At 42.3% G+C, this 15,236-nt stretch overlaps 1 protein-coding gene across 4 annotated transcripts; it reads right to left on the bottom strand.

Moving 5' to 3' along the window:
- Window positions 1-837: 837 nt before the first annotated feature.
- Window positions 838-14,152, bottom strand: LOC138948409 (putative protein-lysine deacylase ABHD14B). Of its 4 annotated transcripts, XR_011449987.1 has the most exons (6): window positions 14,020-14,152; window positions 12,649-12,798; window positions 9,900-10,062; window positions 7,566-7,801; window positions 3,303-6,340; window positions 838-3,250 (listed from the first exon to the last, which is right to left on the bottom strand). XR_011449987.1 is itself a non-coding variant. In XM_070319943.1 (5 exons), the coding sequence occupies exons 2-5, from the start codon at window positions 12,754-12,756 to the stop codon at window positions 6,146-6,148; spliced, it is 702 nt and encodes a 233-aa protein (XP_070176044.1). In that variant the 5' UTR covers window positions 12,757-12,798; window positions 14,020-14,152; the 3' UTR covers window positions 838-6,145. The 4 variants fall into 4 exon arrangements, 3 of the variants coding, with proteins under 3 accessions (XP_070176044.1, XP_070176046.1, XP_070176045.1); XM_070319943.1 differs by having other exon boundaries at window positions 838-6,340; XM_070319945.1 differs by lacking the exon at window positions 14,020-14,152 and adding an exon at window positions 13,824-13,977 and having other exon boundaries at window positions 838-6,340.
- Between the last annotated feature and the right edge of the window lie 1,084 nt (window positions 14,153-15,236).

Genomic DNA, 15,236 nt, shown 5'->3' with positions numbered 1-15,236 from the left:
TATTTAAATATGTTCCAGCTGAATTTGGTCAGCTTAAATTAAAATCTTTTTTGTGTGTGCAAAATGAACTGCCCTGAGTACAGCATAATAGAAATGAACTGCCCTGAGTACAGCATAATAGAAATGCATGGGTTAACCCAATGCAGCCTGAAAATGCTCGGGAACATTTAAAAGTTGCCAACGAACTATGGATTCTGCCAAAGCAAAATATGCTACAGTGCAGGAATTCTGCACACAAAAAAAGACCTGATGTATACACTGATGCTTTTAATAGGCAGCAAGGTAAATATGGAAGAAGTTTAAAGAAAGGAGCGAGGAGGTGCACTTTAAAGGAGGTGCACTTTAAATGAGGTGCTTTACCCTTCGTGTCAGTACAAGAAAACCCCATTTTAACGACCTTTAAAAAATTAAGAAATTGAGATCTTAAAAAAGAAGGGAGTCTTAAAATGAGGTTACATTTACAGAGGTGATGAAGAGAAAGTCTGACAAAGCCAGGCCTTGAAAGGGGGGGTTCCACTGTATTTAGGACAAGTTGCTGGCTTTATAATCATCAAAACTTGCATGTTGATAAATAATTTGCAGCAGTCAGTATCTTACATTTCAACAACACAAAGATGAAACATGTTCTGTTTTTATTATGAATTGAAATACAATGAATTTGAAGGGAAATATTTGTGTTAAAAATAATGTTTCCTAGGAACTGCATTATTTTATCAAGTGTGTGTGTGTGTGTGTGTGTGTCACACACAGTGTGTGTGTGTGTGTGTGTGTGTGTGTGTGTGTGCCTATTTTGTGGGTGTATGCATTTGTATACTTGCACATGCACACACGCAGGAGTTAGCCATTGCACTTCATATAATTGTATTCACAGATTTCACAAACATACACTGTAACATCAGATCTAAGAAACATCAATAGCGGCATCCCCTCTGTGTTAAAAGTAAATGTGTGCGCTCCCTCTCCCCTTAAAAAAAACACATGCTTTTTCTCTTAATAAATTAACAACAAATGTACTTTAAGTCTGAATTTCAATGGCATACTCATGCACAACTTCTCAATTTTAATGTAACAATATTTCTATTCTACCTCCATGGTCTCTGTTTTGTATTTGCTAAAACACACAGAAATACTGAAATGTATCGATTGGACTCTGGATTTCCCTTCTTTGAGCCATGTGACGTCAGAGACCAACAAAACTTCATATCTAGGCGGCCAGCCGAAACTACAAAATAGTGCATATTTGTGTGCATTCAATCATAGAAACGAAAAGGAATTCTTACTAGAATCGATCGATACATAATGTTATTTGTATTTTTGACCAAAATATGACATTTTACACAGATCGAGACAGCAGTCATTGTTCACCTCGACCGCTAGCGCGGTCTCGGAGGAACACTGACTGTCTTGATCTGTGTAAAATGTCATATTTTGGTCAAAAATACAAATAACATATAATACACTGCCACCTGCCCTGGCGACCACCTCTCAGTAACGACCACGTTCCCATTACGACCACCCATGAAGATTTTGAACGATGGTTTTGCTATATAATTCACCTGGCCAGCATCTTGCTATTGAGATTCGTTCACTATTTTGAGATAAGTTCATTATATGTATCAGAAGTGTTTGTCCGTCTAATTAAAACACCACTGGGTCGACGTATTGCAAATAAAACCTTTTGTTTTGTCAATAATAAAACATTCCAATATCCTATAATTCTTGTTTTTTATTCTAAGTTTTGGAACGTTAGGTGTCTGGGTTTTTTATTTATATAATTCACCTTTCCACGGCAACCACCTGTCTCACTTTTGGACCGTTCCTTGGCCGATCAGTTTAGACAGGTTCTAATGTAGTTGAATGGTATGCAGTGACTTACCAAACAGCAAGGTACTGGCTCATGATTGCTTACTTCCTAACTTGACATCCCCTTGGAATATAAGCAACAAATTCTTCAAACAAACACATTGAAATCTACTCCAGTCGTAGTCGACATCTTTCAGAGCATTTCTTTCTTTATTTGGTGTTTAACGTCGTTTTCAACCACGAAGGGTTATATCGCGACGGGGAAAGGGGGAAGATGGGATAGAGCCACTTGTCAATTGTTTCTTGTTCACAAAAGCACTAATCAAAAATTTGCTCCAGGGGCTTGCAACGTAGTACAATATATTACCTTACTGGGAGAATGCAAGTTTCCAGTACAAAGGATTTAACATTTCTTACATACTGCTTGACTAAAATCTTTACAAAAATTGACTATATTCTATACAAGAAACACTTAACAAGGGTAAAAGGAGAAACAGAATCCGTTAGTCGCCTCTTAAGACATGCTGGGGAGCATCGAGTAAATTCTTCCCCCTAACCCGCGGGGGGTATCTTTCAGAGCATAGACATCCCTGTGAGATTTAAAGATCCCACGATTGATAAAAAGGGTCTTTCCTGGCAAAATTGTATAGGCATAGATAAAAATGTCCACCAAAATACCCGTGTGACTTGGAATAATAGGCCGTGAAAAGTAGGATATGCGCCGAAATGGCTGCGACCTGCTGGCCAATGTGAATGCGTGATGTATTGTGTAAAAAAAAAAAATTCCATCTCACACGGCATAAATAAATCCCTTGAATATGTGCGCAATATAAATTGCATAAAATAAAAATAACAAATAACAATAAATAAATCCCTGCGCTTAGAACTGTACCCACGGAATACGCGCGATATAAGCCTTACATATTGATTGATTGAGATTTAAAAAATAAATAGAACATGCTATTATGGCACTATTTGTGCTGTTTGGTAAGCCACAGCACACCATTCAACTACATTACAACCTGTTTGGTAAGCCACAGCACACCATTCAACTACATTACAACCTGTTTGGTAAGCCACAGCATACCATTCAACTACATTACAACTTGTTTGGTAAGCCACAGCACACCATTCAACTACATTACAACCTGTTTGGTAAGCCACAGCACACCATTCAACTACATTACAACCTGTTTGGTAAGCCACAGCATACCATTCAACTACATTACAACTTGTTTGGTAAGCCACAGCATACCATTCAACTACATTACAACCTGTTTGGTAAGCCACAGCACACCATTCAACTACATTACAACCTGTTTGGTAAGCCACAGCATACCATTCAACTACATTACAACTTGTTTGGTAAAATAAGCCACAGCATACCATTCAACTACATTACAATCTGTTTGGTAAGCCACAGCATACCATTCAACTACATTACAACCTGTTTGGTAAGCCACAGTAAGCCACAGCACACCATTCAACTACATTACAACCTGTCTATACTGACCAGCCCGGAAGCAAGAGTCCAAAAGAGATCGTTACAGAGAAAGAGTTATGATTCAAATCTTTTTTTTTTTTAAACCTCTGCATAATTGTGCAGTACAGTGGAATCCAGCTATAACGAACCTGGGTATAAAGAAATCCCTCTTTTAACAAACTGCCATTGATTTCCCGGCAGACAGCCTTCTATTTCTTACTTGTTACTTTCCGGCTACATCGAACCTTTTGAACTCATTTGCATAACGAACCCCTCTTTTAACAAACACGTTTTCATCGCCCCAGAGCCGTTTTGTCTCTAAAAGTCACAAGGCTACAACGAACTGATGTCAATAATTGTCTCCAAAGACAAAAATACACAAACACAAGTGCACATCGCGTGATGAGCGAACTCTGAACAAACAGCGGGAGGTGCACGGAACAGCCACCGCCGCTGTGTTGACCCAGAACCGCTCCCAACACCAACTGCCACAGAAGCACGTGTTGCTGCCAATACCCTACGTCGCTACTTGCAGGCAAAGTGCAGCGATGTCTGTGACTTGGATATGATCTCCAAATTGGAGTGTACAGTGGAGAAGTGTGCCAGTTCTGAGCAGCGTCAGACAAACATTCTGGACTTTTTCAAAACAGCTTAGTACGTGTGTCGCGGCAGTGTCGGTGTGTGCAGTGTCTTTTTTGACGGACACGGAGATTGATCAGAATGTACATGTACATGCTTTTACACGACTTTTTAAATTTTACTTCTAAAATTGTGACAGTAAAGTGAACATTTGAACTATGCCTCTCTCAATGGATTATATTATGAAGCTGTTGAAAACATGCAGAGATTGTACTCTCCAAGGAAAGATCGATGGGACGATCATTTGAAGGTGAGTGGGAAAACTTTTAGGGTTGAAAACTCTACAGCGAATTCAAACAAAATTCAATATCCAGGTTCCGTTTCTTGATTTTTGTACCCGACTTGCTTTGAACCCTACTCTTGTACTGTTTGGCAATGACAATAAGACAAAAGTCGACGAAGGTTTTTCACACATATTATTAATTGCCAAGTTTTTTGTTTATTGGATTGGATAAGATTTACAGTCCAGTGAGGTTACCCTCATGGAAATTCGGGCTGCTTTCTCCCCGGGGAAAGTGAGCTGCCATACATACGGCGCTACCCATATTTTTTTTTCTTTTTCCTGCATGCGTGTATTCATGTTTCCTGAGACTTAATGCCGTGTGAGATGGAATTTTTTTACTTTATTCCAGGTCCCACGGGTATTTGATGGACATTTTTATCTATGCCTATACAATTTTGCCAGGAAAGACCCTTTTGTCAATCGTGGGATCTTTAACGTGCACACCCCAATGTAGTGTACACGAAGGGACCTCGGTTTTTCGTCTCATCCGAAAGACTAGCACTTGAACCCACCACCTAGGTTAGGAAAGGGGGGAGAAAATTGCGGCCTGACCCAGGCCTGAACACGCAACCTCTCGCTTCCGAGCGCAAGTGCGTTACCACTCGGCCACCCAGTCCCTGTTTATAAGTGTAGACTTGCTAAAGTCCAACCAACTCTCAACATGTACTTTAGAGAACTTGCATAGTACACAAAATAGACAAACAAGTACATCAGATTACAAAGAGTTATGACAAATACATTCATAAGTGGGCTGCGTACACAGATCTGATACAAGAGTAACTGCACACACTTTCCTGCTTTTGTATACGTAAAAACACTTTATTTTCTGCCATTGTACACAAAAGGTGTTTTTGTTAATGTCACAATGTTCTGAATTGCCTTTCCCATACTGTGAACCTACCAATACATGAATGTAACCTTTTCTGACTAAAAAAAATTGTGAAAAAAAAATATATATCTCCCTTGAGATTCGTTGTACCGGACTCCACTGTATTTCATTGCACAAGCATCTGTCTATCACAAGGTATGTAGAATAACAATACAAAAACATCTGTATATAAATATATATAAACAATGTACTATCTGCGTAATTACAGTAGATAACATGCTGTTCTTATGCATAAAGCGGAATTCATATAATTATGTCTCACTATTGGCATTTAAAGAAAACTACAAAAAACATGTGTTCTGTAGCAGTGACACTTTGATCATGTCAAAATACAAACCATTAATCACACCTGCAGTAAAGTTACAGATAAGTTACGCATATAAAGATGAACACAATTGTATTATAAACTTTAAGAACAGCTGGCTATTCGGCCTCACCACAACTTCAGGCACAGTGAAGTCACTGGCACTTTGGAAAAAGTCATAAAAGTTGGTTTCGCACAGCCAGAACGTGGCAATTACTCCAAATCAGCCGTTCAATTTTGAAATCAAGGCACACAAAATCACCCACAGATGCACCCAAAATATGGGCCTGCCGCATCACATGCAGTTGAAAAGGTGTCCAGTTAATTTTCTTACAAAGTACATGTCTAAATGAAGAAAAAAGTTGTGTGCTGGTGCAGACAATGATCATGAGATTGAACTTTGGTCCCTGGAGTGCTGACCAAAACCTGTAGACGGTATTGCGGAACAAGTCCACTACTTCAGTAAACTTGCGTAACCTTGACCTTTCAACTTCAGACATGGAACGACAATGGTACCTGCGATGAAAGGACACCCTTGGGGCTAGCAAAAAGTGTCCCTACACAGCAGGTGGCCTGTAATAAGAGGTATATTTTTTGAAGACATTAGACCATTGTGTCCTTTCATGGGAGGTGTCTTCTCATAAGAGGGGCATCACATTACAGGAACCACTGTAGTAAACAGCAATCGTAGAACAAAGCCCACTGGTTCATCTTTCACCCGTGGTTCATGTAACTGGCATGGCTTTAATCCTCTTGACCTTCGACGGAAGACAGGAACTGGTAGACAACGTTGTGGAACATGGCTGGCTGGTTCATGTAACATGCGTGACCCGCTTCAGGAAGGGCAGCAACCTTTGACGCTGGCAGCACCTTCAGGTCATCGTGACTGCGAGACCCAAGCTGCTCATCATTTTCCCCGTAGACGATCAGAGTCGGTAACTGTTGACAAGATAACAAAAATTCAAAAGTCAATTGACACATCAGATAGCAAACGCAACAACAAGAAGAGTTCAGGTTTTTCCTTCATCTTTTCAAAAAAGGGTTACATTATCATTTTTTTCTTCTTTTTTTTTCTTTTTTCATTTTCATGACTTTATTGTCCCATCGCTGGGAAATTCGGGTCGCTTCCTCCCAGTGGAAAGCTAGCAGCAACGGAGTCGCGCTACCCAGGTGTCTGCGTGTTTAGGTGTATTCAGCCACCTGCACTTATGGCAGAATGACCAAGGTCTTTTACGTGCCATTGTGATGACACGGGAGTGGGACATGGCTTCCGTCTCTGGGTCTGCACATAAAGTTGACCCGTGTCCGTCCCGGCCCGAATTCGATCCTGCGACCTTCCGATCACAAGTCCAGTGCTCTACCAACTGAGCTACTGGGCCCCCTATCTTTATCTGGCTGATTAAAATAACACACCATTCAAGACCTCTGAATTACTGCAAAAGAGTAAAATAATTATGTGCACACTGACAAAGTGACCTGATGATCGATTAAGCTGAACAGCACACACACACACACACACACACACAAAGAGAAAAATGGCCAAATGGACAAAGCTATATATGCCAAACCAGATGCCCACCTTGCAGAAAGATGATAAAAGTCTTAAACTCACATAAGCAAAACACTAAAGATTACACCTGATAGGTACAATGTTAAAACAGTAGTGGGAAAGTTGGCTGCATGCCATCCAGTCATGAAGGCGGCAACCAGAACATTACAGGCAGTTGGTTCCTTCCTTGGTTGACATTATAACTACCCTCCAACATTCCCCCCTCCAGCCCCCACCTCACCCCCCCCCCAACTCCACCATATATATAATAGAAACGAACCCCGTACCTCACTCTTAGGAAAGCCTACCACCTTCCATCCAGTAACGAAGAGGGCAAACAAAACATAGGCAGTTGCATGGTTACTTCCTTGTTTGACATTATAACTACCCCCCCCCCCCCCCACATTCCCTCTGCCCCCACCAATCCACCCTTAATATGAAACGAAACCCGTGCCTTACTTTTAGGAAAGCCTAATGCGTATCATTCAGTAATGACGGGGGCAACCAGAATGTAGGCAGTTGCCTACTAATCATTGTTAGACATCATAACTACCCTCTCATATTCCCCCCTCCCTCCCCCCACCAATCCACCATATATACCAAACAACCCCGTACCTGACTCTCAGGATAGTTGGCCGTGTACTGATCAGTCATAACAGGGGCGACAGGGATGTAGGCGGTGGCTCGCTGTGTGCTGCCACTGGGGTCAGAGAAGAGGTACGGCAAGGAGAAAGCGCCGCTCATCGAGGGACTCACGATGACGGGAAGCGACCCCAAGGTGCCAACCAGCGCCGCCATGAAATCTTCTTGTGACACTCCGTCCAGCGACACGTCTTTACTCTGTCCGTAACCTGCACAACCAGACATAATCATCATAGTCATAGTCATCATCATCATCATCATCATCATCATCATCATCATCAATCCCCTGACTGTGACAGTCGTGGGGGGGGACATGAGGGCTGAGGAGGCAGAGACCCTTCTCCATGCTGTTCTCTGGGGGCCATCGACAATTGTAATTCAATCGAGTTTGCGTTTTAATGAAACAGATCCTGTGATTGGTCAGAATGCCCCAACTCTGGATCGAGTATCCTTAAATGAAATATCTTAATATATATAAGGGTTGTGTCCTTTCAATAACTGTGTCAGCATGTACTCGGATTTATTATATTGATGATTATATTTTTAGATATGATTTTAGGGAATTCATTTATCTTTATCCATGCAACCTGTGATTACTCCTGTCAAATTGGTGCTAAAAGAACAACCAGTCCATTTTGAACTGTCTGGTTGGTATACACACGTAAATAGGCCCAGTGAAATTCAACACTTTATCTGTACATATTTATTATGATATATGCGTGTGGAAGGAGTGTGAAGTTTTATGCATACACCATAACAAAATCCTGTGCTTTGCATTTGGTAAATAAACTGTTTGACTGACTTGACTTGACTGACTCATTAAAAATTACCGGTCACTAATTGTCGATAGTCACTCGCTAAAAATTCCATTAACAACCTGCTGGCAAGGCGCATTGATACAGCCTCAACTAGTCTCGGTTAGCTTTGAGGGTCATTTTACAAGTAGAAAATATGAAGTACCAACGAAATACCAACGAAATACCGAGACCATAAGGTATGCGAAGTGATGACGTCGGATACGTGACGTAAGTTGATACATGAATTCTTTCTGACTACGCCAGTCAATTCCAAAGATCGCTTTTGTGATGAAAAGAATTTGTTTTGAGTTTACTGTCCAGAAACCCGTCAAAAAAGAAGGGAAAATGTATGTGAAAGAAAACAAAACAGGAGGAGAGTGATACGATAGGAATACAGAGACATATTTCTTGGGACTTGACCCTTGCAGGTAGGTGGACTGAATTCTGTCTGTTTACCATCGCATGAAAGCAGGAAAGAGATCGTCGTCAGATTGAATTACAATAACATTAACACGCTTCCATTTGAAACTTCTCAGTCTTCATCGTGGATTGACGCCCTCCCAAAGTCTAATTGAAGCCCTCCGTCGCTTCGCTCCGTCGGGCTTCAATTAGCTTTTGTCGGGCGTCAATATCCGATGAAGACCTCGAAGTTTCAAATGGAAGCATGTTAATGTGTAATTATACATAATACTGCTTGACAAATCTATGACTATCTTTCTGATTTGATTGCCCTGGCCGGCATATGGCAACGGTTCTGACTTGATTGCCCTGGCCGGCATATGGCAACGGTTCTGACTGATTTGATTGCCCTGGCTGGCATATGGCAACGGTTCTGACTGATTTGATTGCCCTGGCCGGCATGTGGCAACGGTTCTGACTGATATAACTGACAATGTGACATGGCTTCCCTATGGCAGAACTTGTTTTTACCTTTGTTTGCCAATTTCAGGTACATATAACCATCTTTATCCCCACATGTGTTGTTTGTCTGACCTGGCAAACCTATGGCAACAGCCCTTTGACACTACTGACCTGGCAAACCTATGGCAACATGCAGCCCTGTGGCACTACTGACATGGCAAATCTATGGTAACAGCCCTGTGGCACTACTGACCTGGCAAACCTATGGCAACAGCCCTGTGGCACTACTGACCTGGCAAATCTATGGCAACAGCCCTGTGGCACTACTGACCTGGCAAACCTATGGCAACAGCCCTATGACACTACTGACCTGGCAAACCTATGGCAACAGCCCTATGACACTACTGACCTGGCAAACCTATGGCAACATGCAGCCCTGTGGCACTACTGACCTGGCAAATCTATGGCAACAGCCCTGTGGCATTACTGACCTGGAAAACCTATGGCAACAGCCCTGTGGCACTACTGACGTGGAAAATCTATGGCAACAGCCCTGTGGTACTACTGACCTGGCAAATCTATGGCAACAGCCCTGTGGCACTATACTGACCTGGCAAACCTATGGCAACAGCCCTGTGACACTACTGACCTGGCAAATCTATGGCAACAGCTCTGTATCCCCATGAGGCCAGCAGGGGAAGTGTGTTGATCTCCACCCAGTTCTGTGACGTGAAGGCCTGGCCGTGCAGCAAGAGGACCGTCAGCCTGGGGCTTGTAGCTGGCTCTGTCTGCTGGCTGTAGATTTTCAGTGTCTGTACAAACCAACAGTAATGCCTGAAAGAATTTGTAAAGCATCCAAAACATGCCAACTTCTCAGTGACAATGCTGCATAGAAATTCCCCATGTTGTTACTACGATTCATCTTTTTTAAATAAACTGAAAATGATAGTCTGTTGTTCAGTATTGGTGTTAACCGGTAACTACCTGTATTCTACCGGTTGAAATGAGAAAATACAGGGGAAAAAAATTGGCTGCCAGTATCACCTACCGATTGATTTTTTAGAACTACATGTACCAGGTTTTTTTTTTGCTGGTAAAACAACAAAACCAGTACCGTACTTTCCGGGTGACAAGGCGCTAAGACGCACCCCCTTCTTTTTAAAAAAATTTGTAATCCAGTCACCCATTGGACGCAGGGGGCCGATAGGGCGCACCAAAATTGAAAAAGTATACCGGTAGTCGAAGAATGAAAATAAGCCGGCGAGATCAAAGCCAGGTCCATTGTTTATAGACACGACCTTCTTCCCAGGGGTCAATGACCCAGTTTTTGCCATGAGAGGTGGTTCCTGTCATATCTGAGAGAGGAAACACTTCCTGCTTCGGGGTCAGTGACCGAGTTTAACAGAGTCGAACTCTGTGTGTGCGGATCAAAGACATTGTGATAGCTGGGTGGCCTTGTTTATAGACACGACCTTCTTCCCAGGGGTCAATGACCCAGTTTTTGCCATGAGAGGTGGTTCCCCTGTCATATCTGAGAGAGGAAATACTTCCTGCACCGGGTCAGTGACCGGTCAGTGACCGAGTTTAACAGAGTGGAAATAATTATGTGTGCTCTGTGTGTGCGGCCAGATCAAAGGCAGGCATTGTGATAGCTGGGTGGCTTGAGAGCTCGAGGAAACTTGGCCAGGGCAGTACCTAGTAGCTGAAACATGCATTATCACAAGTTGTTTGACTGGTACTCAGGCGGTCTCTTTGATTTTTTTCGTATTTCATACATGGATTAGACGCTTCCTTATACAAGACGCAGGGGTCGAACTCCAGGAAAAAAGTCGCGCCTTATGACCCGGAAAGTACGGTACTCTGAGTTGGACTCTTACTGGTTCCAATGACCAGCCTACCATTTTTTCTGGACACTTTGCATCATAAAAGTGTGTGTACCGGTTTGAACAATACTGGCGCCATCACTGGTTGTTCTGCACTTAAGATTTTACTATTGATTCTTTTTAAACTGTCAAAAAATGTTCATGTTATTACACCCCCGGTATAGGGGTGTGTATAGGTTTTGGTCGATGTGTTTGTTTGTTTGTTTGTGTGTTTGTGTTCGCATATAGATCTCAAGAATGAACGGACCGATCGTCACCAAACTTGGTGAACAGGTTCTATACATTCCTGAGACGGTCCTTACAAAAATTGGGACCAGTCAAACACACGGTTAGGGAGTTATTGGTGGATTAAGATTCTACAAGGACTTATAGAGAAACATATTCATGGTCAAAGGGAAATAACCTTCTCAGTTGGTGGCAGTGAGAATGGGTGCAGTGAGAATGGTTATTTCCCTTTGACCAACGGGGGTGTTTTTCCTACCTCGAAGGAATTTCTTGTTTTCATTGGCTTAGCAACGTGTCACCAGGAAGTGCACTTATTCTGAATCAGGTTAGACTGTTTTGCTTCAACACCTGAGTTTTTCAGATTGTTGATGGTCTCAAAGTGCATTTTTTGGTGACACCAAACATGAAACATACTGCAGGAGAAGGAAAACTCCGAAATAAAACCACGGGCAGACCAAGCTCAACAGCCCAGGAAGGCAATTGGTCTAAGGGAGGGACCCCTGATCAACGTCCATGGCCGAAGCCGGAGATGCGGGACCCCCTGGGTGCCAAAAAGCGCTGCATCACGCAAATCACAAAATGATGGAGTACCACTGAGGGTCAAGCTCTTCGGCGGCCTGGAGGACCTACAGAGGACAGCTGCTTTCGTGCGGGCGATTGGCATCTCCATCTAGTGAACGACGAAGAAGAAGAAGAAGAAACATACTGCAAATTGGAACCCCCCTTTATAAACCAAAACAATCTGAGAAAATCTGGTCTCAAAAAGAAGAAAGTCTTAAAATGGAGCGGGTGGCGGGGATGTAGCTCAGTCGGTAGCGCGCTGGATTTGTATCCAGTTGGCCGCTGTCAGCGTGAGTTCGTCCCCACGTTCGGCGAGAGATTTATTTCTCAGAGTCAACTTTGTATGCAGACTCTTCTCGGTGTCCGAGCACCCCCCGTGTGTACACGCAAGCACAAGACCAAGTGCGCACAAAAAAGATCCTGTAATCCATGTCAGAGTTCGGTGGGTTAAAGAAACACGAAAATACCCAGCATGCTTCCTCCGAAAACGGCGTATGGCTGCCTAAATGGCGGGGTAAAAACGGTCATACACGTAAAATTCCACTCGTGCAAAAAAACACGAGTGTACATGGGAGTTTCAGCCCACGAACGCAGAAGAAGAAGAAGAAGAAAAATGGAGCGGGTAAATTTAAAGAGGTTTTTGACCCGAGAATCTGAAAAACCAAGGTCTTAAAAACGGGGAAGTCCTACATCAGGGCGTCTTAAAAAGGGACGTTGCACTGTACACACCTTGCCACCAACAGAAACACTGATTGGCTGTTGTGTGATGGAAATCTCGGCCGTCGACTCTGGGCATGCTGGGAGGATTTTCACATCAATGTCCTGCGACACCGCCATGTTGGTCTGTCTGTACCAGCAATCTGAGAAGTTCTGCTGAAACTGGCAGATGTAAAGAATAATAATAAAATCACTGACACAACAAATGCATGAAAAAATGGACTCCTCCAACCAATGGCTTTTCCTAACCAAGTCCAACACAATCATGTGGTTCACATTATGAATACATGTATTTACAGTTGAAATTTCCGTACACCATGCTGAAAAAATGATTGCATTTTACATCATACTAATTATGAGGGGGGGTGCACATGATCCCCGACTGAGGATCACATATGTTACATTATCAGTGAGAACACAGTATTCCTTACAATACCCTGAAAAAGACATAAAGTCAGTTTCTGGAATCCTGCTTTCCAAGAGATATGGAAACTTGAGTTCTCCTGGCATCACTTCCTGATCAGGCATGAATAGATGTGCAAAACTTAAAAATAGGCAAGGCCCAATCAACACTTTGTTGCATCAGAGATGCTTTCATATGGACCGTCCCAGTTGATAAGCACAACAGCAGCAGAGAGATCATGTGTCACATATTACTGTGCAGTATAACCATGACTACCTTCGCTGATGGGGTCTATGGGGAATACCACAGGGTGAAGTTCCTGTAGCGTTTCGCTGATATTGCTGAAAGTCACGTGATGCTTTGCGACATCGGTAGAATTTGATGTTTTTCGATCTTTTTTTTATATTTCTTAGAAATTTTAGTATGGTTTGCAAGTTTTATTGAAAAACTCCTCACTGTGGCCTTCCCTGTATATTACAGGAACTCCTCCAACAGGGAATCCCACTCTTTTGATCGACCGCAGGACTCTAAGACATTCGCAAGAACCCAGTCCTCTACGGAAGAAGAAGAAGACATAGACCCCATCAGCACTACCAGGGACCTAATATAGGTCTATGGCACTATACCTACCTGTAGTTTCACTTTCAGTTCGATCCTTTAATGCATGCATACGTTCTCGTGGGGACAAGATGACAAGAACTGACACTGAACATCAGATCAAAAAGATGAAGGCGGGTGGAAACTAGAAGAATGCACTGCGTAGAAAACAAACCTCGACCCTTACCCTTTAATGCCTTTTTAATCAATGCACCGGCACCAGTTTACATCCATTCCCAGTATGATTCACTTTCAAGATGAGTATGAGAACCACACACGTATACCTCCGTGCAAGTATCTAATCTTACCGCACCAGCCTCAGAGTGGGGAGACAGATGGTGATATTTTACTAATTCATGTAACACCGTAATAAAAGAGCTTACCGTCGGTCTCTCGCTGTTGTTGACAGAACAGTGTAAATAAAGCGGTCCAAGTTTAGAATGTAGGCCCACTGTGTGGTCGAATGCTGCTCTGATTGGATGAGTTATTTATAACAACTGGTGCTCGTTTGTCACATGACAACGTGTTTTGGTTCGTCACGTGATAGCGGGTTATCTGTTTGCCCAAACCTACAGGACAAACACACGATGATGGTGTATGTGTGTATTTGAGGGAGAGGAGCAGATATATCTTCTTCGTACTGTCAATCCTAACCCACACTCATAAAACCAACATTTTAGGACCTTAAATCATGACAATCCAACTAGAGCAGTGACGTGTGCAAAATTGTCATTATCACTGCAGCTCCGACTTGCGTTTCTCTGAACTCTACTGTAGCAGTCACACTGCATTATATTATGTATAAAACTTATCATGGAAGATATCTATGGGAGCTACGTGTTTGTTAGGAAACATGTGAGCGTGAAAACCTGTGTTGCAAAACAGACTATTGAGTTGTGTGCTGAACGTAAAATAATCACCCCCACCCCCCTTGTTAACTCTGCATGGTCTAATCTATGCACACATGCTTTCAAATGTGAAGGGAAAAAAATGAATTTATTACTTTGCACACATTCTTGTGCAGTCTCTGTTAATTCAGTATTCTTAAGAGTAAAATTCCCAGAAACCTGGATTCAAGGAAGAATGAATTAATCTCAGACCTGGGAACTTTAGTTTTTTTTTTCTTACACAGCTTGGTCCCACCTTATCCCAAGTCAATGTTTGCTATCTCAATACTCATCCCCTTTTCTGATTCACTTGGTGTCTAGTTAATACAGACCTGGGAACCCCTGTTTTGCACTCGGGAGTTTTTTTCAAACTTGGCGTATTTTCAAAAATATTAGTGTACTCCATGCAACATTTGAACATCCATGATCCAAAAATTCATCACATGCGTCCATCACACCGTTAGTTAAGTTTACTAAAACATTTAAAACCATTCCTGATTACAGGTTTTTTTCCAACAAAATGTAATCATGTGACAAAATACTACATCGGCTTGCGCTTGTGAAGAAAAGTAGTCTGGGAATTTTTCTTGACTGATTTTTTTCCACTGACCGTACTGATCATATTCTAGACGATCAGTGTACAACATTCGGTGATATCGTATTAGTTCCCAGGTCTGTAATCGTTTTTTGTGTGTATGTTGTTCAACATCTTT

Source organism: Littorina saxatilis, linkage group LG15, assembly GCF_037325665.1.
Source record: "Littorina saxatilis isolate snail1 linkage group LG15, US_GU_Lsax_2.0, whole genome shotgun sequence".
In the NCBI taxonomy this organism is placed as follows: Eukaryota; Metazoa; Mollusca; class Gastropoda; order Littorinimorpha; family Littorinidae; genus Littorina; species Littorina saxatilis.
The sequence above is the reverse complement of the archived record's forward strand: the minus strand, read 5'-3'. Positions and strand labels throughout refer to the sequence as shown.